We start from the raw sequence: 26,366 nt of genomic DNA on the forward strand, positions 1-26,366 counted from the left end.
TTCCAGTTGAATCCCACATTGTTCTTAGCAATGAAGTCCTACAAGCAGAGCCGGCTCTAACCTTTTGGGGGCCCAAAAAGCTAGAGATTTTTAGCAGTTTTAAAGCTAATATCCTGATTCTACACATTTTTCCATGACTCATGCCATGTTAAAATTATATCTGAGTGAGAGTGGCTAACAAAATGATGGGGGTCAGGGCCCCCTGGAGGTCAGGGCCCCCTAGAGGTCAGGGCCCCCTGGAGGGCAGGGCCCACTAGAGGTCAGGGCCCCCTAGAGGTCAGGGCCCCCTAGAGGTCAGGGCCCCCTGGGTACGTGCCCTTTATGCCCGGATGGTAATGTGGCCATGATTACTGCACGTTTAGATAGCTGGCTAGACTAACTTAACAACCTAAAAAATGTCATTGAGTGACTGTCATTGACTGACATAACCATAACTTAAGGAACACTGCTGATGCACAACCAAATTGTAGTGACATGTAGGCTGACCATGCCTACATGTCACTACATGCACACATCACTACATGTCCTGCGCCAAAGTTCAGAGCACTACATGTGCAGCACGCACGTGTTATGCCAAAATTCATCTCACTAACCAATAATGGGGGGTGCAATTCAAAGAGAATGCGTTGATTACCCATACACTCCATGCTGTAATTGTTAAATGATGCTGCTGTTTTGATTGTCGAGTGAAACTAGAGTTTACCACACAAAGGTAATTGTCTCTTTCTCTCGGCCAGATGTTGTTCCTGATGTTGAGTGAGTTGCCCAGCGTTTAGCACCACTGGCACTCACAATACCTCCCGGTGCATTTCATTTTCTCACTACCTCACTCTCACTTCAATCGAAGCAGTTCTCTGTAGGCATGGGAAACAAAGTCAATTGTCCTCATTATTATTGGATTGTTCATCCGTGTCAAACATAAAATGATCAATCAAATAATAATAATATTTATAGACACACACGTATATATATATATATATATATATATATATATATATATATATATATATATATATATATATATATATATTTAAAACATACTTGTGATTTCTGCACTGGTAAATGAATAATATAGATATAATAAGCTACTAAATGTGATATTCTATTCTATTCATTGCTATAGCTACCGCAAATAAACATACCGTAAGTAAAACATTGCTTTAGGATAAGACCGTCTGCTAATGGCCAAAATGTGAATGTATTAATTGTAACTGTAGGCATACAGGCTAGGCTAGTACAGTATAAGGCGTTTCATTAGTTAAGAAAGGGTCACTGTCCAGTTATGCCTGAGTCAGCGCAGTCCTAAAAGAAATTGGAACAGGACGTCTTCTGCCTTAGGGAGGTTGGGGGCTGGGTTAAGGATTAATGAATTGCTTTTTCAACATTGTTCAGCGGTGGTGATTATGGCCTATTTAAAACAGCCACAAATAGGCAAAAGTTCCTTAAACAGACATCCATCATTATGTCAAATGCCACACCCCCCTTGCTGTTCAATGGCTGCGGGGGCTGAACCTCGACGCGTCATAGGAGGAGTGATTTAAATGTGTATTCCCTCTTGGCTTTGAACTGGAGTAGCCGCCTTTCCTCTCACAAATAGTAGCGTTGTATGTCCATGAACAAGAACTAAGAACCAAATTCCTTTAGCCGAGCTGTGACTATCTGATATGAGAGAATTACTTCATCACCAAGTTTACTGTTTCAGATGTCTATAGGAAATCAATGAAGTCGACCAACGCAGTATAAAATAAGGAAACAAGAAGAGGAAGATTTAGCCTAGACTACTTCTGGACTAGTTTGCAAGCTCTCCAATCGGAATATATAACAACCGTTTGAAGTTGTTACATCTTGAGAACGGCAACAATTTACCATTGCAAGCCGCAGTCCACGACTTGGTTGAAGTTGCGCACGTCTCGTGGTAGCGCGCACCACCATCGTGATCATTTCCTCGCGGTTACTTCACCTAAACTACCACGACGGCAAGGTGAGCACCGCAGCGCGTCACATTTTTCCACACATTTGTTAACAATAGTCCCATATCGTTTAAAGTTTCAGCCTAATAGATGTGTAATTACACAGTAATGAACGGTAGGGTATTATTGGCAGAAAATGTTGGTCCCCTTTTCTGTCTGTCATGTTCGAACAATTATTGAGCGCAAGCTATTCGTCCGTGATTCAACATTTCCCTCTGACTATCCAGTGGTGAAACATGACTTACTTTTACCCCTTATCATAGCACACATTTCTTAACCGTTCGTCCATGCTTTTGTTGTTGGGGGGGGGGGTCTTCGTCGGTATCTTGACTGCATCTCTGCTCTCTGCATCAAGGCAGCCCTGGTACAATGGGGAGTTGTGCGCCGGCCGTAGTGTTAATTAAAAGAGACCCGTTTTAATGAAACAGCGATGCGTGTAGTTATGGCCCCTGAGCGCATTATTAAAAGAGAAGGATATATTGCTAATCTGCCTTGGTGCCAAGCGGGCCTGACCATTGCTCACTGTACTATTTGTACTATTTATAGTGGCTGTTAATGGTGCAGTCAGGCTTATTTATTTTAATTACAAACGACTTCCCCTTGCTTGTGTGAGCGGGGTTATTTGTTAATTTAAACTGGGGGGGGGGGGGGGGATGGGCGTTGGGCTTTGACAGGTTTTAATTAGTGTAGGTTTACCAAAGGCACAGGGAGCAATACTTCTCTACAAAGTGACTGGTGTAATGTGAAATTTGATCCGAGCCACTTTGGTGAGATATGGGACTTGTTGATGCACATCAACAAGATAAAGAAACTATGCCCAAGCCTAAAAATACCTAGAGGTCTTATAAAAACACAGTTTAGTATTCACCATATGTTGAAAAAATAAGGTTATAAGCCTGCATTTACACAGGCAGCCCAATTCGGACTTTTTTCCCCGCTAATTGGTCTTTTAGACAAATCAGATCCGCTCTTTTGCTTATAATTGGGCAATAAATCTGAATTGGGATGCCTGTGTAAATGCAGCCTATTAGGCCTATGCTATCTATGTAGGTTCCTATCCAAAAGAAGCATAACAATACAAGAAGACTAAATGATTGGGAGCTGACAATGTATTTATCACCAACAAGTGAGTATTTCAATGAAGAAGAGCCAAATGCAATTGGTTAATGGCGAGTGAACCATTATTTGCTCTGTCAACCCGAAACCACATGCAATCCATCAGTCTGTCCTCAGACAGCCAAGGTATTGTGTTCCTCCTCATTAGCCTCTGTTTTTAATGGTTATTTCATCAATCAGTCTATTACTAGAGCGGAACACAGCTGTCTCTCCTCCTCGCTAACCTTTGTTTTGCCTGATCATTCATTTATCATTAAACGCAGCAGCGGAGACCGAGCTTATTACAAATCAGAGCCCACAGACTCTTATCACTCAACAAGGACTCCAGTTTATCAATGGAAGGAGCGTAAGTAGTAGCCTAGTCAAGGACAGACTCGGGCGGTCTCCAAAACTCATCTCAACAAAAATAACTCTTTCCGTCACCCCCTCTAAACTTTGTCCTCATTGTGTGCCGCTCGTTCATCTATCTGGCTTGCATAGACTTTCCTAACCCCCTTTTCTCTTTGTATTTAGAAAGCCAATATGCTCCTTTGCCAGGAGAAATGCCCTAGCTTGTTTTTAGCGATAGGCTTTGGTTACAAATCAGCGTTATGAAGATATGGCGTTCACCAAAGTTCTGCAGGGTGTTGATAAGAAGGAACACTAAGTCCTTGCGCCCTCCAAAATAGGTGGGTGTCTACTGTGTTCAGCGGGGGGATAAGCTTGTCTAAGTCCCTTTTAGGGTAATGTAATTGTTGGGGCTTGCTCTGCATTGAAATTTCACTGGCTCCCCCTCTGATGCTGATGACATTCCCCAGGGCATGGCTCAGGTATTGTCTCAGAGTTTGCCGTGTGCTGCGAAAGATGATTAAATGTAGGATTTGCATTTTCATGAGATCAGTGAGTTTTTTTTGTGAGGTTATTTTGGCTCGTCTTCGCTTACGGCTGAGGCTTCTGCAGGTGTGTGGCTGTGTGATTGCATTCGCTGTGCTGCCACAACTTGTCGCAGGTACGGTGAGGAATGCAAAAAAAGCGAGTAGTATTTCTGCACCCATTTGAGACTTTCACGTGGCTGCACTGCAGCAGTTCTTCTGAGACTTCAGTAGGAAGCCAAACAAACAGGGAAATAATCATTCATTTAAGGTTAGCCTCTTCTCCACTTGGGTTGTACTTGGTCTGCCGTGGCTTTACGGTACATGTTATGATCTGTTTGGAGTCAAGGGAGACTAACTGGTTCTACAGGCAAATTGCCAGATGGCCAGAAAAAGCATTGAGGCTTAGAACTTGTTGACATATTGTAGTCAAGAGGAAATGTTTCCATACCATATAGACACTATCCAGTCCTTCTTTTAAAAGAGAAAAACAGGGTATAGCTCCTACTCAAGTGCATGTCTATGAGAGCTATGAGAGAGAGGAAGAGAAATGGAGGTCACATTGGCGCCTCTGTTCCTAGATTTGACCAGAATTCCTCTTTTTATTTCACGAGGGTGGAGGCTCTTGTATTTCGGGGTATAGTAATTGATTTCACGCTGGTAATTCACTGCCCGAGGCGTCTGGCTCTGAACACAGGAAACGGACTGCAAAGCAGCAAGCAGAAATGGGCCATGTAAGGTGTCTTGTGTTCCAAACTGTAAATTCACTAGACAAGCTGTGTATTCATCATACACAATGACCTCATTGCACTAATTGCATAATGGTTTATAGCTATATGCCATTATGATAGTTGCAGAAGGTTCTGCCCCCCTGCACAGTACTGTTAAATGTTTCCCTTACTGTTCCTTAGGTGGGATAGTCCATCCCCTCAACTATGATGCCCCACATTGCCCGAACAAATCTGGCATCGAGTGTTTTCATTTCAATTTGATTTCAATTCCACATCCTATGATGCAGCTGTGGGACCCATTGCGAGGAGTAAATTGGAAAACAATGTTGTTGCCCCCAGGTATTTTTGAAAAAAAATGTTCTCAAGTTGCTGCCTCTGGTCTCCAGTTTGTCAGGGTTGCCTTTGACCCTGACTCTGAGACAGCACATTGCCAGCTGGCATTTCAAACCGACTGGTAAAGGCTGAAATGTGCCCCGGGATGGCCCCCTTCCAGGAAGGGGTCACACTGCCTTCCTGTGGTAACTTGGCCCTCCGCGACCCCCGATTGACATCCCCAATCAGAGCAGCTCTGTGGATGACCTTTGAACTCCCCAGGGCATCTCTTGTCTGTTGCCTCTTGACCTCGGTGGAAGAACAGCTAGAGGAAATAACGTGATAGAGTCCCAGATGGCAGGCAATCCCCCACATGCATACGCCAAGCCCTCTTTCCCCCTCATACAATACCTTGGATTTAAGGCAACAGTATAAGCTTTCCCCCTTTCTTCCAACAGCCTTGCCTGGTTCAGGGACTCTCAAAGCCACAGAGAAATTGACAGCGGCCTTTTTAAAAGGGGCTTGTGGAAACAGCTTAGCGTAACGTCATCAATCAAACGGAGAAATGTCTTGTGCTGATATTCACGATCGGATTGATATTGTGTGTCTGTGTGTGTCTGTGTCTGTGTCTGTGTGTGTGTCTGTGTGTGTGTGTGTGTGTGTGTCCGTGTGTGTGCACGTACTGATAGGCCTGTGATAAGTCAAGTGCTGACCTATGTAAAAAATATCTCAACTGTCCAAATGTCAATAGATGGGTTGGTTACAGCAGCTACATGTAAAGAGTCTGTAGTGAACGTAGCACATGCATCTATTGAACTAGATACTGCAGAGTAGCACTGTGGAAAAAGCTTTACCGCCAGGGTTTGGTCCCTCAGCTCTTTGTCGTGTTCCTCTGTATGGGTCCTGAGATGCAGGGTTGGTGCCCCATGTGAAGGCACTTTGTTGGGGTCAGTCCAGCGTCGCCCTAGGCCTCTCTTATGGAGCTCAGCTCTCCTTGATTGGAGCCAGGTGTCCGAAGCAGAGAGTGCATAACTGTGGTGGACCAGCGGCGGACTGAAATGTCTTGTGGGAAGGGCACTCGTAAAGCAAAACATGCCCTCATTTAAATTAGAAGCACTGGAGGACAAATTAGGACGCTGTTGTTAATTTGGAAAATGAAATCCGTCGCTGCAATTATTTAGTGTTGTTGGCCATAATTATGAATCATGAAGCTGGTGAAAAGCAATGGCTGACTCATTGCTGAGTTGCGCGCTGGTATGGTTCTTGTTAGTGTGATTTGAAAGCAATATTATCCCCAGCTGTGCATGAAATCAGTTCAGTTTTGAAACGTAAAAGTGGGAAGTTCGGATATACAGTAGAAATGAACTGATAACGGCACACTTGGAATGTGGAGACATCATGTAGATTACCATTGGTTGTCTGGTGTCTCAAAGGATATGGGACTCCATATGTCATCTCCGTTACACCACAAGAAGGTTTATATACTGGTATACCGGAATGTCAACTCCGTAACCCTAACGAAAGTTTTTGTAATCACTCAAAAAACCTCTGTCAACTAGTCTACTCACCCAGTGCAACCCAACAACACAGAAGACCCAACAACATTATTCAATGAGCAGGACTCTGCAACATCAAAGACCTCTCTTCTGGGACACATTATCAAGTTGCAATGAGAGGTTATATTTGCAGCCGGCTCAAAGACAGTGCGGCTTTGGTTAGTAAGAAGAGGTTTGTGTGGAGGTTGTCGTGGGACGGCTGCTTTCCAGGGTGCCAGTCGCCTCTGAGGCGCATATTTTTCAGGAAACTGTACCCCCCCCGCCATATCCCTTAAATGAATAGGCCTAAGCTCTCTTTGCCAACGAATCCCAGAGCCAACCGATTGGTTACCGTGCCAAAACTCACATTTGGGAATCCGAGGCCTCGCTCTTTCCTGTCTGTGGGGCTTCTCTCTCCTCGTCACCCACGTTCCAGGTAGATGTACAGTACAGTTGGGACATTCCAGGTGGATGTACAGTACAGTTGGGACATTCCAGGTAGATATACAGTACAGTTGGGACATTCCAGGTAGATGTACAGTAGAGTTGGGACATTCCAGGTGGATGTACAGTACAGTTGGGACATTCCAGGTGGATGTACAGTACAGTTGGGACATTCAAGGTAGATGTACAGTACAGTTGGGACAATCCAGGTAGATGTACAGTACAGTTGGGACAATCCAGGTAGATGTACAGTACAGTTGGGACATTCCAGGTGGATGTACAGTACAGTTGGGACATTCCAGGTAGATGTACAGTAGAGTTGGGACATTCCAGGTAGATGTACAGTACAGTTGGGACATTCCAGGTAGATGTACAGTTGGGACATTCCAGGTGGATGTACAGTACAGTTGGGACATTCCAGGTAGATGTACAGTACAGTTGGGACATTCCAGGTGGATGTACAGTACAGTTGGGACAATCCAGGTAGATGTACAGTACAGTTGGGACATTCCAGGTAGATGTACAGTTGGGACATTCCAGGTGGATGTACAGTACAGTTGGGACATTCCAGGTAGATGTACAGTACAGTTGGGACATTCCAGGTAGATGTACAGTACAGTTGGGACATTCCAGGTGGATGTACAGTACAGTTGGGACATTCCAGGTGGATGTACAGTACAGTTGGGACATTCCAGGTAGATGTACAGTACAGTTGGGACATTCCAGGTAGATGTACAGTCGAGTTGGGACATTCCAGGTGGATGTACAGTACAGTTGGGACATTCCAGGTGGATGTACAGTACAGTTGGGACATTCCAGGTAGATGTACAGTAGAGTTGGGACATTCCAGGTGGATGTACAGTACAGTTGGGACATTCCAGGTAGATGTACAGTTGGGACATTCCAGGTAGATGTACAGTTGGGACATTCCAGGTAGATGTACAGTACAGTTGGGACATTCCAGGTAGATGTACAGTTGGGACATTCCAGGTAGATGTACAGTTGGGACATTCCAGGTAGATGTACAGTACAGTTGGGACATTCCAGGTAGATGTACAGTTGGGACATTCCAGGTAGATGTACAGTTGGGACATTCCAGGTAGATGTACAGTACAGTTGGGACATTCCAGGTAGATGTACAGTTGGGACATTCCAGGTAGATGTACAGTTGGGACATTCCAGGTAGATGTACAGTTGGGACATTCCAGGTGGATGTACAGTACAGTTGGGACATTCCAGGTAGATGTACAGTAGAGTTGGGACATTCCAGGTAGATGTACAGTACAGTTGGGACATTCCAGGTAGATGTACAGTACAGTTGGGACATTCCAGGTAGATGTACAGTACAGTTGGGACATTCCAGGTGGATGTACAGTACAGTTGGGACATTCCAGGTAGTACAGTACAGTACAGTTGGGACATTCCAGGTAGATGTACAGTACAGTTGGGACATTCCAGGTAGATGTACAGTACAGTTGGGACATTCCAGGTAGATGTACAGTACAGTTGGGACATTCCAGGTAGATGTACAGTACAGTTGGGACATTCCAGGTAGATGTACAGTACAGTTGGGACATTCCAGGTAGATGTACAGTACAGTTGGGACATTCCAGGTGGATGTACAGTACAGTTGGGACATTCCAGGTGGATGTACAGTACAGTTGGGACAATCCAGGTCGATGTACAGTACAGTTCGGACAATCCAGGTCGATGTACAGTACAGTTGGGACAATCCAGGTAGATGTACAGTACAGTTGGGACATTCCAGGTAGATGTACAGTACAGTTGGGACATTCCAGGTAGATGTACAGTACAGTTGGGACATTCCAGGTAGATGTACAGTACAGTTGGGACATTCCAGGTAGATGTACAGTACAGTTGGGACATTCCAGGTAGATGTACAGTACAGTTGGGACATTCCAGGTAGATGTACAGTACAGTTCGGACAATCCAGGTCGATGTACAGTACAGTTGGGACAATCCAGGTCGATGTACAGTACAGTTCGGACCACGGCCAAAACCGGCCCACAAGTATTTTTTATTTTCTTTGACCCTCCTCAAAGTCATAATATTTGTTTTTTGGGGGGATTTTAGTTTTTGTCCAAAAAATACTAAAATCACCAGCAAGATGTATGTGATCGTGTCGCAATTTAATTAAGGTATTAAATTATGTTATTTTCAAATACAATCTCTTTTGGGGCTTGGTTGTGGTTCATTTACAGTGTACAAATTATTATAATTATGTTTCGGTCCCCCGACAATCTGCTCTGACAAAAATCGGCCTACAGCTGAATCCAGTTACCTACCCCTGGTGTGTACAGTATGGTACGTTCCAAGTGAGTTTACAGTATGGTACGTTCCAAGTGGGTGTACAGTATGGTACGTTCCAGGTGGGTGTACAGTATGGTACGTTCCAGGTGGGTGTACAGTATGGTACGTTCCAAGTGGGTTTACAGTATGGTACGTTCCAAGTGGGTGTACAGTATGGTACGTTCCGGGTGGGTGTACAGTATGGTACGTTCCAAGTGGGTGTACAGTATGGTACGTTCCGGGTGGGTGTACAGTATGGTACGTTCCAAGTGGGTGTACAGTATGGTACGTTCCAGGTGGGTGTACAGTATGGTACGTTCCAGGTGGGTGTACAGTATGGTATTTTCCAAGTGGGTGTACAGTATGGTACGTTCCAGGTGGGTGTACAGTATGGTACGTTCCAAGTGGGTGTACAGTATGGTACGTTCCAAGTGGGTGTACAGTATGGTACGTTCCAGGTGGGTGTACAGTATGGTACGTTCCAGGTGGGTGTACAGTATGGTACGTTCCAGGTGGGTGTACAGTATGGTACGTTCCAGGTGGGTGTACAGTATGGTACGTTCCAGGTGGGTGTACAGTATGGTACGTTCCAGGTGGGTGTACAGTATGGTACGTTCCAAGTGGGGGTACAGAATGGTACATTCCAAGTGGGTGTACAGTATGGTACGTTCCAGGTGGGGGTACAGTATGGTACGTTCCAGGTGGGTGTACAGTATGGTACGTTCCAAGTGGGTGTACAGTATGGTACGTTCCAGATGGCTGTAAAGTACGGTATGGCACAGATGTATTTAGGATAACCATGATAACGGGGATGACCGAGAGGAAGCTTGATTTCCTGAATGTTCCGTGGGTTTCCGGAATAGAATGTAGAAGCTGTGGTAAACATCTACCAAATACCCTAAGTTGAAATAAAGCCTGTTAATAAAGGTGTCAGTGGTGTTATTTCCTAGACTGTTAATGTCTTTAAAACAGAAATATCATTCCATCTCTCCATGTTAAGCTCAAACATTCTCGTACTGCTGAATAGACACTTTTCCATTCGCCCACCCTTGTTGTTATCATCCTTACTCAGGGTGACATTATATCTCTCACCCCCCCCTTCTTCTCTCCAGGCCAACCATGGTGAACAGCCGGGTGGAGGCATCAGCCGTGGCGGTGACAGGGGGCGGCGGTGGCTCGGCAGGCAGGTCATGCGCGGGCTGTGGTGGGCGCATCGCCGACCGCTTCCTGCTCTTCTCCATGGAGCGCTACTGGCACACGCGCTGCCTCAAGTGCTCCTGCTGCCACGCCCAGCTGGGCGAGATTGGCACCACCTGCTACAGCAAAGGGGGCATGATCCTCTGCAAGAACGACTACATCAGGTGAGCTTCAGGGAAGGCAGCATTCAAATCAGAAAGGACTCTGGGTGGGGGTGGATGCAGCACGATAATGGCTCCACCTCACCGTCTTGTAGGCAGGTGTAGTGTCTGCCTCCATATTGGTCATGCAGATGGAGGAAAAATATTTGATTGGAAGCTACCATACTACGGTGACATAGGGGTGGGGAAAGGGGAAGTACATGGGGAAATGATTTGCCTATGTTATATAGTCTGAAATTACCATAGGTTGTAAGCTAACGGTCTCTCAAATGTTTTAGGTAACAGCAACTATTTTGGACCTGGGCTATGTTGACAAAGTTAAATTAAAGTGTTTTAAATATTCAACACAGCCCAGGTGAAAAATCATTGAAGATAACTAAAACAGCTGAGAGATGGTTAGCCTACAACCTAAAGTCAATTTTAGTGAGCTTCTCCTTCAATAAGGAGTTAATAGTGACGGAGTGCAACGGAAATCCACTTTCCACAACTGATCCCGCCTGATGAGTCTGTTAATGCTAGGTCAGACAAGCACAGACAGCTCTGAAAGCAGTTGGAAAAGTGGAGGAATTTGTCAAGTCCTTTTCTCTCTGTTTGTTCTATGCACGCATAAAGGCACCAGGTGTTTAGGTGTGAATGCGGTCAGGTAGGGTGTGGCAGGATATCAGAAACCGGAGGCTGTTATGAAAGAGGTATATGCTCACAGCAGGGTTGGGTGTGGGTCTGGGGGAACAAGGAGATTCTGACAGCTACTCTATCCTCTCAAGACATGACCAACTCTGTCTTTCACTACTTTTTGCACATTTTAATGACAAAACCTAAGGAGTTGCGTAAGATGAGGGGAAACCGGGAAAAGACTGCACATTAGCCAATTCCATCACCACAGCATTGCTCCTACACTGTTTGCCTTAATAATGTCTTGCCCAGTCTGGACTATGTGTGTGTGAGAGAGAGAGTGAGCGAGAGGCTGGCTGGTCCAACACAGACTGGGATTGTGTGTGTGTGCCTGCGTTGGCACTTCTCAGGCACTGGTGCTCTCCAGGGCAAACACTGGGGCAGATCCGGCGCAGTCTGGAAACCCACACAGCCCAAGAACGCCCGCACGAAGGGAGGCCTGCTGGGTAGAGCAGAGACACTGGGCACTGTACATCAGCTCACTAAGAATACAGAGGATTTAAAGCCACTCCCACCAGAATAAATAGCACACTTCTACTTCCCTACAATGTGATCTACTGAAAGATGTATGGTTGCAAATTGAATGTAGGTCTACTAGCTATGTATTGCATAAAATCACCTTGACTCTAATAACTCCTCATTACAATGGTTGCAACCAGCATGAATAAATGGGAATTGCACAAGAAAAAATATAAAGGTGTTTTTGCCCCAAAAAGTGCGCTGTTAATTAGTCATCAATATGGAATGACACCATTCATATTTTTTAAGGGGTATATGGTACTTATGCACTGCTGCCTAACGATGGTCTAACATAGTGCAGCACCTTGTGTCCATGTAAACGATGGTCTAACATAGTGCAGCACCTTGTGTCCATGTAAACGATGGTCTAACATAGTGCAGCACCTTGTGTCCATGTAAACGATGGTCTAACATAGTGCAGCACCTTGTGTCCATGTAAACGATGGTCTAACATAGTGCAGCACCTTGTGTCCATGTAAACGATGGTCTAACATAGTGCAGCACCTTGTGTCCATGTAAACGATGGTCTAACATAGTGCAGCACCTTGTGTCCATGTAAACGATGGTCTAACATAGTGCAGCACCTTGTGTCCATGTAAACGATGGTCTAACATAGTGCAGCACCTTGTGTCCATGTAAACGATGGTCTAACATAGTGCAGCACCTTGTGTCCATGTAAACGATGGTCTAACATAGTGCAGCACCTTGTGTCCATGTAAACGATGGTCTAACATAGTGCAGCACCTTGTGTCCATGTAAACGATGGTCTAACATAGTGCAGCACCTTGTGTCCATGTAAACGATGGTCTAACATAGTGCAGCACCTTGTGTCCATGTAAACGATGGTCTAACATAGTGCAGCACCTTGTGTCCATGTAAACGATGGTCTAACATAGTGCAGCACCTTGTGTCCATGTAAACGATGGTCTAACATAGTGCAGCACCTTGTGTCCATGTAAACGATGGTCTAACATAGTGCAGCACCTTGTGTCCATGTAAACGATGGTCTAACATAGTGCAGCACCTTGTGTCCATGTAAACGATGGTCTAACATAGTGCAGCACCTTGTGTCCATGTAAACGATGGTCTAACATAGTGCAGCACCTTGTGTCCATGTAAACGATGGTCTAACATAGTGCAGCACCTTGTGTCCATGTAAACGATGGTCTAACATAGTGCAGCACCTTGTGTCCATGTAAACGATGGTCTAACATAGTGCAGCACCTTGTGTCCATGTAAACGATGGTCTAACATAGTGCAGCACCTTGTGTCCATGTAAACGATGGTCTAACATAGTGCAGCACCTTGTGTCCATGTACGCTCAAGGTCCATCCTCGCAGATATTTCTAATGCAGAACGGGACTCAGTACGAAGCTTATCAAATGTATAATACAGTTAGTGGAAAAGGGCAAGGCTCTCATTGCCGAGTGGCGCTGTGCCGCTGAGTCCGATACAGGCAGAGAGGGGGGAGAGAGAGAGGGGAGGGAGAGAGAGAGAGGGAGCCTTAATTAGGGAGAACAGGGTTCCTCTCGGGCGCTCGCTTATTAAATTACTGTTTGGATTAAGATCAAAAATTCATTACAGTGTGCAGTCAGAGCTGGGACACTGATAGGGAACCGGAGGGGGGGGGGGTATAGCAGCCAAACCAGTCTGGTAGGTGTCACAAGGAGGGGGTGTAATAAAGGTGAGAGCGGTTGAGAGGCTTTCTATTGAGACTGAACAGTTGAACTGTCTACACACTAGGCTCTCTGAGGGATGGGCTAATGTGCTCTGGGTAGTCTACCAAATGTGGTGTGGAAGTTTCACAAAATGGACTTACCTGGTCATGCTCTAACAATGAGGCTAACTGTTCGACATCGGCAACGCAATGTCTGCTTCACCTAAAGGAATGTAGTGGACCGTAGTCTTTGTCTTACACTTTACACCAAACAATGACATCACCAGCATCTACAGAAGGTCATCTGTGACTTGTGGAGAAAAAGCCCTTCATCAGGGTTCTTCACCAGTATCAGCTGTAACATACTTCCTGGCTCTCCCAGTAGCCTGTCACGGACTTCATCTGCAGCTCAAACCCCACATGGAATCTGTGGCCGCCGGCTGAGCACTCATAAGACCTGAGTCACATGTCTCAGCATCACCACCAACACTATTCAATGCTGCATCCCTCCCTTTCAGTCCTGCTGGAACACGTGTCAAACTCATTCCATCGAGGGCTGAGTGTCAGCGGGTTTTCACTCCTCCCTTGTACTTGATTGATGAAATAAGGTTGCTAGTTAGTAAGGAACTACCCTCACCTGGTTGTCTAAGTCTTGAAAAGGAAAAACAGGAAAAACCTGCAGACACTAGGCCTTCCATGGAACGAGTTTGACAGCCCTGTATTAGAATCTAGACCTATGCTTGACTTTATTCATGACTTCAACCACTGGTCTGGGACGTATTTCCTTTTATTGCTCGAGATATTTCTATTTAGGATTGGCAAAGGGTGAGCTGATTCAGAATCAGATATAAGAAGTGTGGTGCTGAACAACAGCATTGCTTTCATTGTGAAAATGAGGTGTGACTTGGTCTGAGGGGTAATGTGTTGAAGTGTTTGTGGTGTGAGTGGTTGCAGTGGTCTGACACGGGTTGTTCATCCACAGGCTGTTCGGGCACAGCGGGGCATGCAGCGCTTGTGGCCAGTCCATCCCTGCCAGTGAGATGGTGATGCGGGCACAGGGCAATGTGTACCACCTCAAGGTAAGAAGAACTTCAGCCTAAAAGTAAAAGACTCATTCCACTGGGCAAAAACTGGTTGAATCAACGTTGTTTCCACTTCATAACAACAACAAAAAAATGTATGTGATGATGTTGAGTCAACGTGGGAAACTGATTGGATTTGCAAAAAGTCATCAACGTAAGGGCATTTCAGATTTTTTTCACCTTTTAACCAAAATCCAATGATGGGGATTGTTTTGGGTTTAATTCACATTAGTTGACAACTCAACCAAATGTAAATCAAAACTAGTCGTTGAATTGACGTCTTAGCCCAGTGGGATGCCAACAGAAGCCACAGAGGCCCTTTATAACACAGCAATATGACTCAGCGAGAAACCCATGCTTCTGTTGCTCTTTCTTAAAGTTCCTCATGTCCCTCGCTCTCTGCAGTGTTTCACCTGTGCCACCTGTAGAAACCGGCTGGTGCCGGGCGACCGCTTCCACTATGTCAATGGCACCATCTTCTGTGAGCACGACCGGCCAGGGGGCGCCCTGCTCAGCAGTCACCTGACCTCGCTGCAGGGGAACGGCATGATGCCCGACCAGAAGGTGAAGGGATGAGTTCTGATAGAACCGCACAGCCCTTGGTTGATAGTCCAATCCATGTGATTTAATTAATGAATGTGGATTCTGACATCTCCAAGAGTGCTTTTTTTTAGAAATGCTGTTCAAAGTGGTGTTGGACTGTGGTCTTCTTGCTGTCTTTGTTCTTGTAGTCTTGTATTTATGCATAATCAATGTGTGCCAATAATCACCTCTTTCTCCTGATCTCAGGTCTGCTGAAGAAGAATGGGTGACAAAGCAACGTGTGCCTTCTCCTCCCCCGCCTCCTCCTCCTCCTGCTCTTCTTCCTTTTCCACCCATAAGTTTGTCCTGCACCATCCATCCCATCCTTCAGATATTCCGATATCCGTACTCCAGATACTGCTGCCAGTGTCCCATTAGCTTTCCCAGTAACACGGCATTTCCCCCAAAATAATGTTTATTCTGGTCATAGAGAATAATGTTCTCAACCTTGACATAATTGAAGTCTCCTGCTTCAAGGGAAAGATGTGGAGGAGGGAAAGACTGTTGATGATGGAAGAGGATGATTTATACTGTCAAACCAGTGTCTGTTTTCGGTAAGTCCATTGGTGACTGACTTGCATAAGACTGACTTGTAATGCCCTGAGAGGACTATGGCATTTCCAGTGATGGACCATCCTTGATGTAGCACCTTTCCCTAGCCAGCACAAAACTACAGGGAGAGGGAGATGCCACAGACCAATAAATATAAACTGGTTCTCGTCCGGAGCTGTTTCAACCAAGCTACAGTTTAATGACTCCCGAAACACGAAGAGTGTGTTCAAAACAAGATCGCCACATGAATACACAGACACACACTCTCTGAGCTCAGACTCTAGGCCCTTTCATGTGTCGGATTGAGGGAAACAGGAAATACTTTGGTTGTAGTGCTATGCGACCGTAGCTTTTGCCCCCTTGACGTTCCTGAACTCTCATTCCTGAACTCTCATTGGCTCACTCGAACTGTCGAGTTAGGCCGAACGAGGAATGATCAAATACACCTGCCTGGATGTCTCGTCTACTTTCAAAAATATACTCTCTGTGTACTAAATGAAGAATGCCTGTAGAATATTCATCAAAACATACCTTTTAGTCCCATGATTATTTTGTACTGCGAGTGGTTGCCTTGTGTTTCTCGATTGTCTTCGATATTTAGTTATGTTTTCAGGTGAAGATGGTTCCTGGGGTTAGTAAATGTACTCCTGTTTATGGGAACATACAAATATGCATTTGTAATTGTTGTTTAAAAAATTTGGCCGGTGAGAATTGTTATTCCAACATGACTTTGCAGCAGTGCTCTATACGTCTTAATGTATTGTTGTTATGTGGTGGTGGAAGAGGACAAGGTCAAAGTTGAACTGGTCCACATATAACCAGGGTCGTGTTGAGTAGGGCTCACTGTAGATAGAAAGCAGAAATAAGTGTTTGTTATTGGAGAGGCCATGTAGTCCCTCGCTGTTTCAGGCCTTTTTTTTCCGTTTGGTACCTAATGAACACGACCCAGGTTGAGGGAAGAGGAGAGCGGCATTGGGATGGAGAGATGTAATAACTGTACATACCTTTTCTAGTGCTATTATTGTATTGTGGTCTATGGTTGAATTGCGTCTTTGTGTGGCCTAAAACATCTATATGGAGAAAAAAAGTACTTTCTAAATAACTATAATAATCATAATATTGCCAGTCACCTGTGTCGTGTCTGTAATGAGTGTTTGGATAATATTTACCTGCCGTTTGTGTGCGCGTGTGTAGCGAGGTGTGACAAATAGCGCTTTCACACCGAAAGGTAAAGCTCCCGGACTCAGACAAACATGGCCGATTACCCTCAGGAATGGAATTTCAAAGGCTTGAGCTGGGGCCATTACAGAAGCAATTAAAGTGGGATACGCTGGAGGCCAAGGCTTTAGCTGAAGTCCTGTGCCGGAGTCTAATGAGGCCTAATCTGGTGAGCTGGCCTAATTAAAAGGGAGGGACCCCTTTCCTGTGGGTGCTGAGTAGAGCAGTCCAGCTGTTGACTTTACAGTGCTCACAATGCAACAACAAACTGAAATAAATAAGCCAACCCTTTTTCTCTTACCTATAACTCCATATAACTTTTCTTTTTTTCACTGCGTATGAATTTGACATTTTCACTTCTTTGTTGAGTTCTTTACTTGGAAGTTAGGGTATAGGGCCTCTACATATAGTAGGGTATAGGGCCTCTACATATAGTAGGGTATAGGGCCTCTACATATAGTAGGGTATAGGGCCTCTACATATAGTAGGGTATAGGGCCTCTACATATAGTAGGGTATAGGGCCTCTACATATAGTAGGGTATAGGGCCTCTACATATAGTAGGGTATAGGGCCTCTACATATAGTAGGGTATAGGGCCTCTACATGAAACCCCCCCCCCCAGATCTTGTTTATTTAATTAGCTAATTAAACTTCCATCTTATAGGTAGGTACCTTTGGCCTAGAAATCACAGTCAGCTTTTATGATCTTCTTTTATTTCTTATTCCGTGACTTTTCTACAGAGAGAAATTAAAACCAAACATGCAATAGGCCTACAAAGAAGACAGAAAAAAAACACTGAAGTAGCCAGCTGTGACTTTTCAAATGAATGTTCCCAGAGAAAACTCTACCATAAGCATTGTGGTGTGTGTCGGTGCCTCAGCAGTTCCTCTTTTAGGGTTAGCCAATTAGGTTCACACTCAAAATAACAATGAGTGTTTTAATGGCCGGATTTCAAAGCATTTCTTTGGTAATGATGTAGAATGGTTTTAAAGGATGAACACATTCCTCGGGTTCTTCAAACATAATCCAAACCTGAGCATGAGTTTCAAATCTTAAAAAAAAAAAACGTTTTTGTCAAGGTATTTTGGGCATTCCTCAGTTTGTTTCTAATTAGACTCCCATACTTCCATAGACACAAGTGGGGTTCAATCATAATAACCAGAATAAACCTGATCTGAAAGAACTACGTAAGAGAAAGCAATATACCCAATATATATAAGAACACCTACAGAAGCACCTATCTGACATATTGTAGAACCTGTTATCGCATTGGAGGTACCTATCCAGTCATTTTAGATCAGTGTGGATGTTTTAAAATCAGTTCATTTTTAAAACGTAGGAGTATTGCATACTGATAACAGCCACACAATCCGTCTCTATACCTGTTCTAACCAATGTGGCACCCAATGTTTCATTTGTATACCTAGTCTAATGACCATTTGATCCAGTAGCTTGATCAAAATACATGGACAACTTATCAGAACATTTCTCTTAACTGTTCAGTTTAGGTTTAAAGACACTGAAAATGATCAAGAAACTGAAGCAATTGTATTATCGGTATCTTATTCACAGGGGATTCCATAAATAAACACTTTTTGCTGATTTGCAATTCTTTGACTCAATATATCTGCCAGAGATAATGAGTAGCAATTGTCAGTCAGTCAGTGAAGGCAAGGTTTTATTTGTAGCTCCACACCCTTCTGCAGGGTGACAGCTTGACATCCCCAGCCCATGTGCTGAAGTGCTGATATGGTATCAATTATTTATCCCACGTCTGTGATTTTGAGAAGCATCAGACAAATTCATTAACGTATGCAAATGACCCTAATTGCAATTATCTCTATATCTTGATAAGTAAAAGGGGGGAGGGAATCTACCAATCCCCCTCTGTGGTGCAAGTTACACTTTGCATTCAAACCAATCAAGCCTAATCTGCATATAACTAATTAGCTCAACATATTCAAAAACCAATTAACGGGTCTCTCAAATAGCTTCTATGCCGCACAGCTTTTCTTTTTGAGCTGAGCTGGAACAAGAACAGTTTTCTTTTTGAGCTGAGCTGGAACAAGAACAGTTTTCAGGTGCACAGCTTTTCTTTTTGAGCTGAACTGGAACAAGAACAGTTTTCTTTTTGAGCTGAGCTGGAACAAGAACAGTTTTCTTTTTGAGCTGAGCTGGAACAAGAACAGTTTTCTTTTTGAGCTGAGCTGGAACAAGAACAGTTTTCTTTTTGAGCTGAGCTGGAACAAGAACAGTTTTCAGGTGCACAGCTTTTCTTTTTGAGCTGAACTGGAACAAGAACAGTTTTCTTTTTGAGCTGAGCTGGAACAAGAACAGTTTTCTTTTTGAGCTGAGCTGGAACAAGAACAGTTTTCTTTTTGAGCTGAGCTGGAACAAGAACAGTTTTCTTTTTGAGCTGAACTGGAACAAGAACAGTTTTCTTTTTGAGCTGAGCTGGAACAAGAAAAGTTTTCAGGTGCACAGTTTTGCAATGTGCAATGTTCCTTCCTCGAGAGAAGTGAAGTTCACTTTTTTTTCTCTTTCCTCAATTCACTAATGAATCAAATTAACACATGCAAATTGGTGTAATTGCATTGTTTCGTCACCTCATGTTGTGTGAAGAAAGAAAAAAACAGGGAAGCAATGGAACAGCGAAGATATTTTTACCTGATGCCAGAGCGAGAAAGACAGATGTCCAATAGACCTGCCCCTCACCGCAGGGACCAGGTGAGAGAGGTGATGCCACCAGCAGAGTGTGAGGCCTGCAGGCTCACTATCAGCCACACAGCACACAGATGGAACACCTTGCTCTTCCTCAATTGCCTTTCCTCGATTCCTCTCTCCTCCTTTTCAAAGCACATTTAAGAAAAGGTCCCCGGGAGGAGACAATGCATTTTGAGGAGGCGAGACCCAATACCATAGAAAGCTGACCTTCCAAAGTGCATTCTTAACAAATCCTATCTGCAGATGTTTTCCTGCATTTGTAACACAATCCCTACAGTACATAATCTCAGCAAAAAAAGAAACGTCCCTTCTTCAGGACTCTATCTTTCAAAGATAATTCGTAAAAATCCAAATAACTTCACAGATCTTCATTGTAAAGGGTTTAAACATGCTTGTTCAATGAACCATAAACAATTATTGAACATGCAACTGTGGAACGGTCGTTAAGACACTAACAGCTTACAGACGGTAGGCAATTAAGGTCACAGTTATGAAAACTTAGGACACTAAAGAGGCCTTTCTACTGACTCTGAAAAATACCAAAATAAAGATGTCCAGGGTCCCTGCTCATCTGCATGAATGTGCCTTAGGCATGTTGCAAGGAGGCATGAGGACTGCAGATGTGGTCAGGGCAATAAATTGCAATGTCCGCACTGTGAGATGCTTAAGACAGCTGATCATCCTCGAGGTGACAGACCACGTGTAACAACACCTGCATAGGATCGGTACATCTGAACATCACATCTGCGGGACAGGTACAGGATGGCATAAACAACTGCCGAGTTACACCAGTAACGCACAATCCCTCCATCAGTGCTCAGACTGTCCGCAATAGGCTGAGAGAGGCTGGACTGAGGGCTTGTAGGCCTGTTGTAAGGCAGGTCCTCACCAGACATCACCGGCAACAACGTCGCCTATGGGCACAAACCCACTGTCGCTAGGCCAGACAGGACTGGCAAAAAGAGTGGTCTTCACTGACGAGTCACAGTTTTGTCATGGTCTGGGGCGGTGTGTCACAGCATCATCAGACTGAGCTTGAGCAGGCAATCTCAACGCTGTGCATTAGAGGGAAGACATCCTCCTCCCTCATGTGGTACCCTTCCTGCAGGCTCATCCTGACATCCTGACACAATCCAGCATGACAATGCCACCAGCCATACTGCTCGTTCTGTGCATTTCCTGCAAGACAGGAATGTCAGTGTTCTGCCATGGCCAGTGAAAAGCCCGGATCTCAATCCCATTGAGCACGTCTGGGACCTGTTGGATTGGAGGGTGAGGGCTGGGGCCATTCCCCCCAGAAATGTCCAGGAACTTGCAGGTGCCTTGGTGGAAGAGTGGAGTAACTTCTCACAGCAAGAACTGGCAAATCTGATGCAGTCCATGAGGAGAAGATGCACTACAGTACTACTTAATTTAGCTGGTGGCCACACCAGATACTGACTGTTACTTTTGATTTTGACTCCCCCCTTTGTTCAGGGACACATTGTTCCATTTCTGTTAGTCACATGTCTGTTCAGTTTATGTTCAGTTTATGCCTCAGTTGTTGAATCTTGTTATGTTCATACAAATATTTGCACGTTAAGTTTGCTGAAAATAAACACGGTTGACAGTGAGAGGACATTTCTTTTTTTGCTGAGTTTACATACGACATCCCTTCAATTTATCAGGGAATCCGTCGGATGTAATTCACATTTCTAAGACCAATGTAAGCCTTGCACCAAATGCTCCAGGCCTTCACATGGCACTCTGGGAAATGAGGGCATACAGTGCCTTCAGAAAGTGTTCAAACCCCTTATTCCACATTTTGTTGTTACAGCCTGAATTCAAAATGTATTAAATATATGTTTTTTTCTCACCCATCTACACACAATCCCCTATAATAACAGAGGGAAAACATGTTTTTAGAAATGTTTGCAAATATATTGAAAATGAAAGCCAGAAATAAATCATTTACATAGTATTCACACCCCTGAGTCAATACATGTTAGTATTAGAGCTCCTGAGTGGGGGCAGGGGTCTAAGGCACTGCATCTCAGTGCTAGAGGTGTCACTACAGACCCTGGTTTGATCACGGGCTGTATCACAATCGGCCGTGATCAGGAGTCACATAGGCCTGCGCACAATTGGTCCAGCGTCGGGTGTATTGATACACCATCCAAAGTGTAATTCATGATTTCACCATGCTCAAAGGGATATTCAATGTCTGCTTGTTTTGTTTTTACCCATCTACCAATAGGTGCCCTTCTTTGCGAGGCATTGGAAAACTCCCTGGTCTTTGTGTTTGAAATTCATTGCTCGACTGAGGGACCTTACAGAAAATTGTATGTGTGGGGTACAGAGGTGAGGTAGACATTCAAAAATAACGTTAAACGCTACTGTTGCACACAGTGAGTCCATCCAATTTATTATGTGACTTATTAAGCAATTTTTACTCTTGTACTTATTTAGGCTTGCCATAACAAAGGGGCTGAATATTTATTGACTCAGCCTTTCAGTTTGTATTAATTTGTACAAAATGTTAAAAACATAATTCCACTTTGAAATGATGGGTAATTGTGTGTAGGCCAGTAAGACAAAATCTAAACGTAATCATTTTTAAATTCAGGCTGTAACACAATAAAATGTGGAAAAAGTCAAGGGGTGTCAGTACTTTCTCAAGGCACTGTATGATTCTTAACATCCTGTTAATTAGGAATGGTGTCCTTGGAGTTATACAAAAGCTATTCAGAGGTAGAGCAATAACCAAATATCAGCTCCTGGCATCTTTTGTCTACATGACAGAGCTCATATGCAATTTCCTTGACAGAGTCAATGCCTTTCCTATCTGAACACACAGACAGTCAAGGCTAATGCCATGTATTGTCTTAGCTAAACAATATCATGGTGTAAAATCATGAATGTATCTGACATTGTCATCCTGTTGCCAGCATACGCCTTGGTTAACCAAGGACACAATGCTAGCTAACTCATAGAGCTTTCTCCCATTCTGCAGATACAATTTGGAGGCCAGGAGTAGCTGTAGCTCTAGGTATAATGCAACGTTATTGCCAGTGACAGACAAAACTATAGCTAGCTAACTATTGAGGTGCAAGTGTGAAAATCTGTAACTAGCTCGATAGTGTGAACTTGCTTATAGCAGATAATGAACTGTGAAGATGTCAAGTAAATTGGATTTTGTATAGACTGTCTAGTATGAGACTATTTTTACAAGCCAACAAACAGTGATCTTTCTGTCGCGAAATCTCTACCTATAAAACATCCCTTCCGGTCAATTATGCAATGTGCCTATCCCAAAAGGGCCAGATCACGTGCGAAAAATTCTAACTATTCTCCAGGTTTCTGGAGAAATAGCTTGATTTGAGGCCAGCAAAGGGGTGCATCACAAAGCAGAACTACTCATGATCATCAAATAAAATCCAATTTTATTGGTCACATACACATGGTTTACCAGATGTTAATGCAAGTGTAGCGAAGTGCTTGTGCTTCTAGTTCTGACGGTGCAGTAATATCTAACAAGTAATCTAACAATTCCACAACAACTACCTAATACACACAAATGTAAAGAGATGTAATAAGAATGCATGTATATGGATGAGTGATGACTGAGTGGCATAGGCAAGATACAATAGATGGTATAAAATACAGTATATACATGAGATGAGTAATGTAAGATATGTAAACATTATTAAAGTGGCATTATTTAAAGTGACTAGTGATCCATTTATTAAAGTGGCCAATGATTCGAGTTTGTTTGTAAGCAGCAGCCTCTCTGTGTTAGTGATGGCTGTTGAACAGTCTGATGGCCTTGAGATAGAAGCTGTTTTTCAGTCTCTCAGTCCCAGCTTTGATGCACCTGTTATGACCTCAACTTCTGGATGGTAGCGGGGTGAACAGGCAGTGGCTCGGGTGGTTGTTGTCCTTGATTATCTTTTTGGCTTTTCTGTGACATCGGGTGGTGTAGGTGTCCTGGAGGGCAGGTAGTTTGCCCCTGGTGATGTGTTGTGCAGACCGCACCACCCTCTGGAGAGTCTTGCGGTTGCGGGCGGTGCATTTGCCGTACCAGGCGGTGATACAGCCCGACAGGATGCTTTCAATTGTTCATCTGTAAAAGTTTGTGAGGGTTTTAAGTGACAAGCCAAATTTATTCAGCCTCCTAAGGGGATGTTGCGCCTTCTTCACCACACTGTCTGTGTGGGTGGACCATCTCAGTTGTCCGTGATGTGTACGCCAAGGAACTTAAAACTTTCCACTTTCTCCACTGCTGTCCCGTTGATGTGGATAGGGGGTGCACCCTCTGCTGTTTCCTGAAGTCCACGATCATCTCCTTTGTTTTGTTGACGTTGAGTGAGAGGTTGTTTTCCTGACACCACACACCGAGTGCCCTCACCTCCTCCCTGTAGGCTGTCTCGTCGTTGTTGGTAATCAAGCCCACTACTATTGTGTCATCTGCAAACTTGATGATTGAGTTGAAGGAGTGTGTAGCCATGCAGTCATGGGTGAACAGGGAGTACAGGAGGGGGATGAGCACGCACCCTTGTGGGGCCCCAGTGTTGAGGATCAGCGAAGTGGAGATGTTGTTTCCTACCTTCACCACCTGGGGGCGGCCCGTCAGAAAGTCCAGGACCCAGTTGCACAGGGCGGGGTTGAGACCCAGGCCCTCAAGCTTATTGATGAGCTTGGATGGTGCTATGGTGTTGAAGGCTGAGCTGTAGTCAATGAACAGCATTCTTACATTGTTACTCCTCTTGTCCAGATGGGATAGGGCAGTGTGCAGAGTGATGGCGATTGCGTCATCTATGGGCCTGTTGGGGCGGTAAGCAAATTGAAGTTGGTCTAAGGTGGCAGGTAAAGTGGAGGTGATATGATCCTTGACTAGTTTCTCAAAGCACTTCATGATGACAGAAGTGAGTGCTACGGGGCAATAGTCATTAAGTTCAGTTATCTTTGCCTTCTTGGGAACAGGAACAATAGTGGTCATCTTGAAGCATGTGGGGACAGCAGACTGGGATAGGGATTGATTGAATATGTCCGTAAACACAGACCAGTCAGCTGGTCTGCGCATGCTCTGAGGACACGGCTAGGGATGCTGTCTGGGCCAGCAGCCTTGCGAGGGTTAACACGTTTAAATGTCTTACTCACCTCGGCCCCGGAGAAGGAGAGGGGGGGCCCACAGCCCTTGGTAGCGGGCCACGTCGGTGGCACTGTATTATCCTCAGAACGGAAAAAGAAGGTATTTAGTTTGTCTGGAAGCAAGGCGTCGGTGTCCGTGACGTGGCTGGTTTTCTTTTTGTAGTCCGTGATTGTCTGTAGACCCTGCCACATACGGCTCGTGTCTGAGCAGTTGAATAGCGACTTTGTCCCTATACCGACATTTTGCTTGTTTGATTGCCTTGCGGAGGGAATAACTACACTGTTTATATGCGGGGTGTGGAGTCCGTTACACCATGCCTATCTCAAGTCTCACTTTACGAACTCTGAAATGGGCAGTTATTTCAGAATATTTACACTGAACAGAAATATCAACACAACATGCAACAATTTCTTAGATTTTACTGAGATACAGTTCATATAAGTAAATCAGTCATTTTAAATATACTCATTAGGACCTAATCTACGGATTTCACATGACTGAGAATACAGATATGCATCTATTGGTCACAGATACCTTTAAAAAAAGGTAGGGTCGTGGATAAGAAAAACAGTCCGTATCTGGTGTGACCACCATTTGCCTCAGGCAGTGCGACTCATCTCCTTCGCATATACAGTGCCTTGCGAAAGAATTCGACCCCCTTGAACTTTGCGACCTTTTGCCACATTTCAGGCTTCAAACATAAAGATATAAAACTGTATTTTTTTGTGAAGAATCAACAACAAGTGGGACACAATCATGAAGTGGAACGACATTTATTGGATATTTCAAACTTTTTTAACAAATCAAAAACTGAAAAATTGGGCGTGCAAAATTATTCAGCCCCTTTACTTTCAGTGCAGCAAACTCTCTCCAGAAGTTCAGTGAGGATCTCTGAATGATCCAATGTTGACCTAAATGACTAATGATGATAAATACAATCCACCTGTGTGTAATCAAGTCTCCGTATAAATGCACCTGCACTGTGATAGTCTCAGATGCTTTCAATTGTTCATCTGTAAAAGTTTGTGAGGGTTTTAAGTGACAAGCCAAATGTATTCAGCCTCCTAAGGGGATGTTGCGCCTTACAGTTTTATATCTTTATGTTTGAAGCCTGAAATGTGGCAAAAGGTCGCAAAGTTCAAGGGGGCCGAATACTTTCGCAAGGCACTGTAATTGATCAGGCTGTTGATTGTGGCCTGTGGAATGTTGTCCCACTCCTCTTCAATGACTGTGTGAATCTTCAACCCAGAGAATCCCGAACATGCTCAATGGGTGACATCGAGGTCTGGTGAGTATGCAGGCCGGGACATTTTCAGCTTCAGGGATTTGTGTACAGATCCTTGCAACGTGGGGTGGTGCATTATCATGCTGAAACATGAGGTGATGGCGGCGGATGAACGTCACGACAATGGGCCTCAGATCATCACGGTATCTCTGTGCATTCAAATTGCCATCGATAAAATGCAGTTGATCATTCACAATGTTGACATCAGCAAACCGATCGCCCACACAACACCATACACGTTGTCTGCTATCTGCCCATTACAGTTGAAACCGGGATTCATCCGTGAAGAGCACACTTCTCCAGTGTGCCAGTGGC

General features: G+C 44.3%; 1 protein-coding gene across 1 annotated transcript; it reads left to right on the forward strand.

Annotated features, from left to right (window-relative positions):
• The first annotated feature begins 1,545 nt into the window (after window positions 1-1,545).
• lmo4a (LIM domain only 4a) lies at window positions 1,546-18,513 on the forward strand. Its single transcript, XM_021601755.2, has 5 exons — window positions 1,546-1,981; window positions 10,382-10,630; window positions 14,458-14,554; window positions 14,963-15,121; window positions 15,347-18,513. Exons 2-5 carry the CDS (start codon window positions 10,389-10,391, stop codon window positions 15,353-15,355), a joined length of 507 nt encoding a protein of 168 aa, XP_021457430.2. The 5' UTR covers window positions 1,546-1,981; window positions 10,382-10,388; the 3' UTR covers window positions 15,356-18,513.
• Window positions 18,514-26,366: the final 7,853 nt, after the last annotated feature.

The sequence above is a fragment of the Oncorhynchus mykiss genome, chromosome 5, assembly GCF_013265735.2.
Source record: "Oncorhynchus mykiss isolate Arlee chromosome 5, USDA_OmykA_1.1, whole genome shotgun sequence".
NCBI classification, from domain to species: Eukaryota; Metazoa; Chordata; class Actinopteri; order Salmoniformes; family Salmonidae; genus Oncorhynchus; species Oncorhynchus mykiss.

Excerpts from the sequence above, each read along its gene's own strand:
- lmo4a (XM_021601755.2), top strand. The coding sequence starts at position 10,389 with ATGGTGAACAGCCGGGTGGAGGCATCAGCCGTGGCGGTGACAGGGGGC. Across the intron at positions 10,631-14,457 it reads TGCAAGAACGACTACATCAG|GCTGTTCGGGCACAGCGGGG; the intron begins GTGAGCTTCAGG and ends GTTCATCCACAG. Across the intron at positions 14,555-14,962 it reads GCAATGTGTACCACCTCAAG|TGTTTCACCTGTGCCACCTG; the intron begins GTAAGAAGAACT and ends CGCTCTCTGCAG.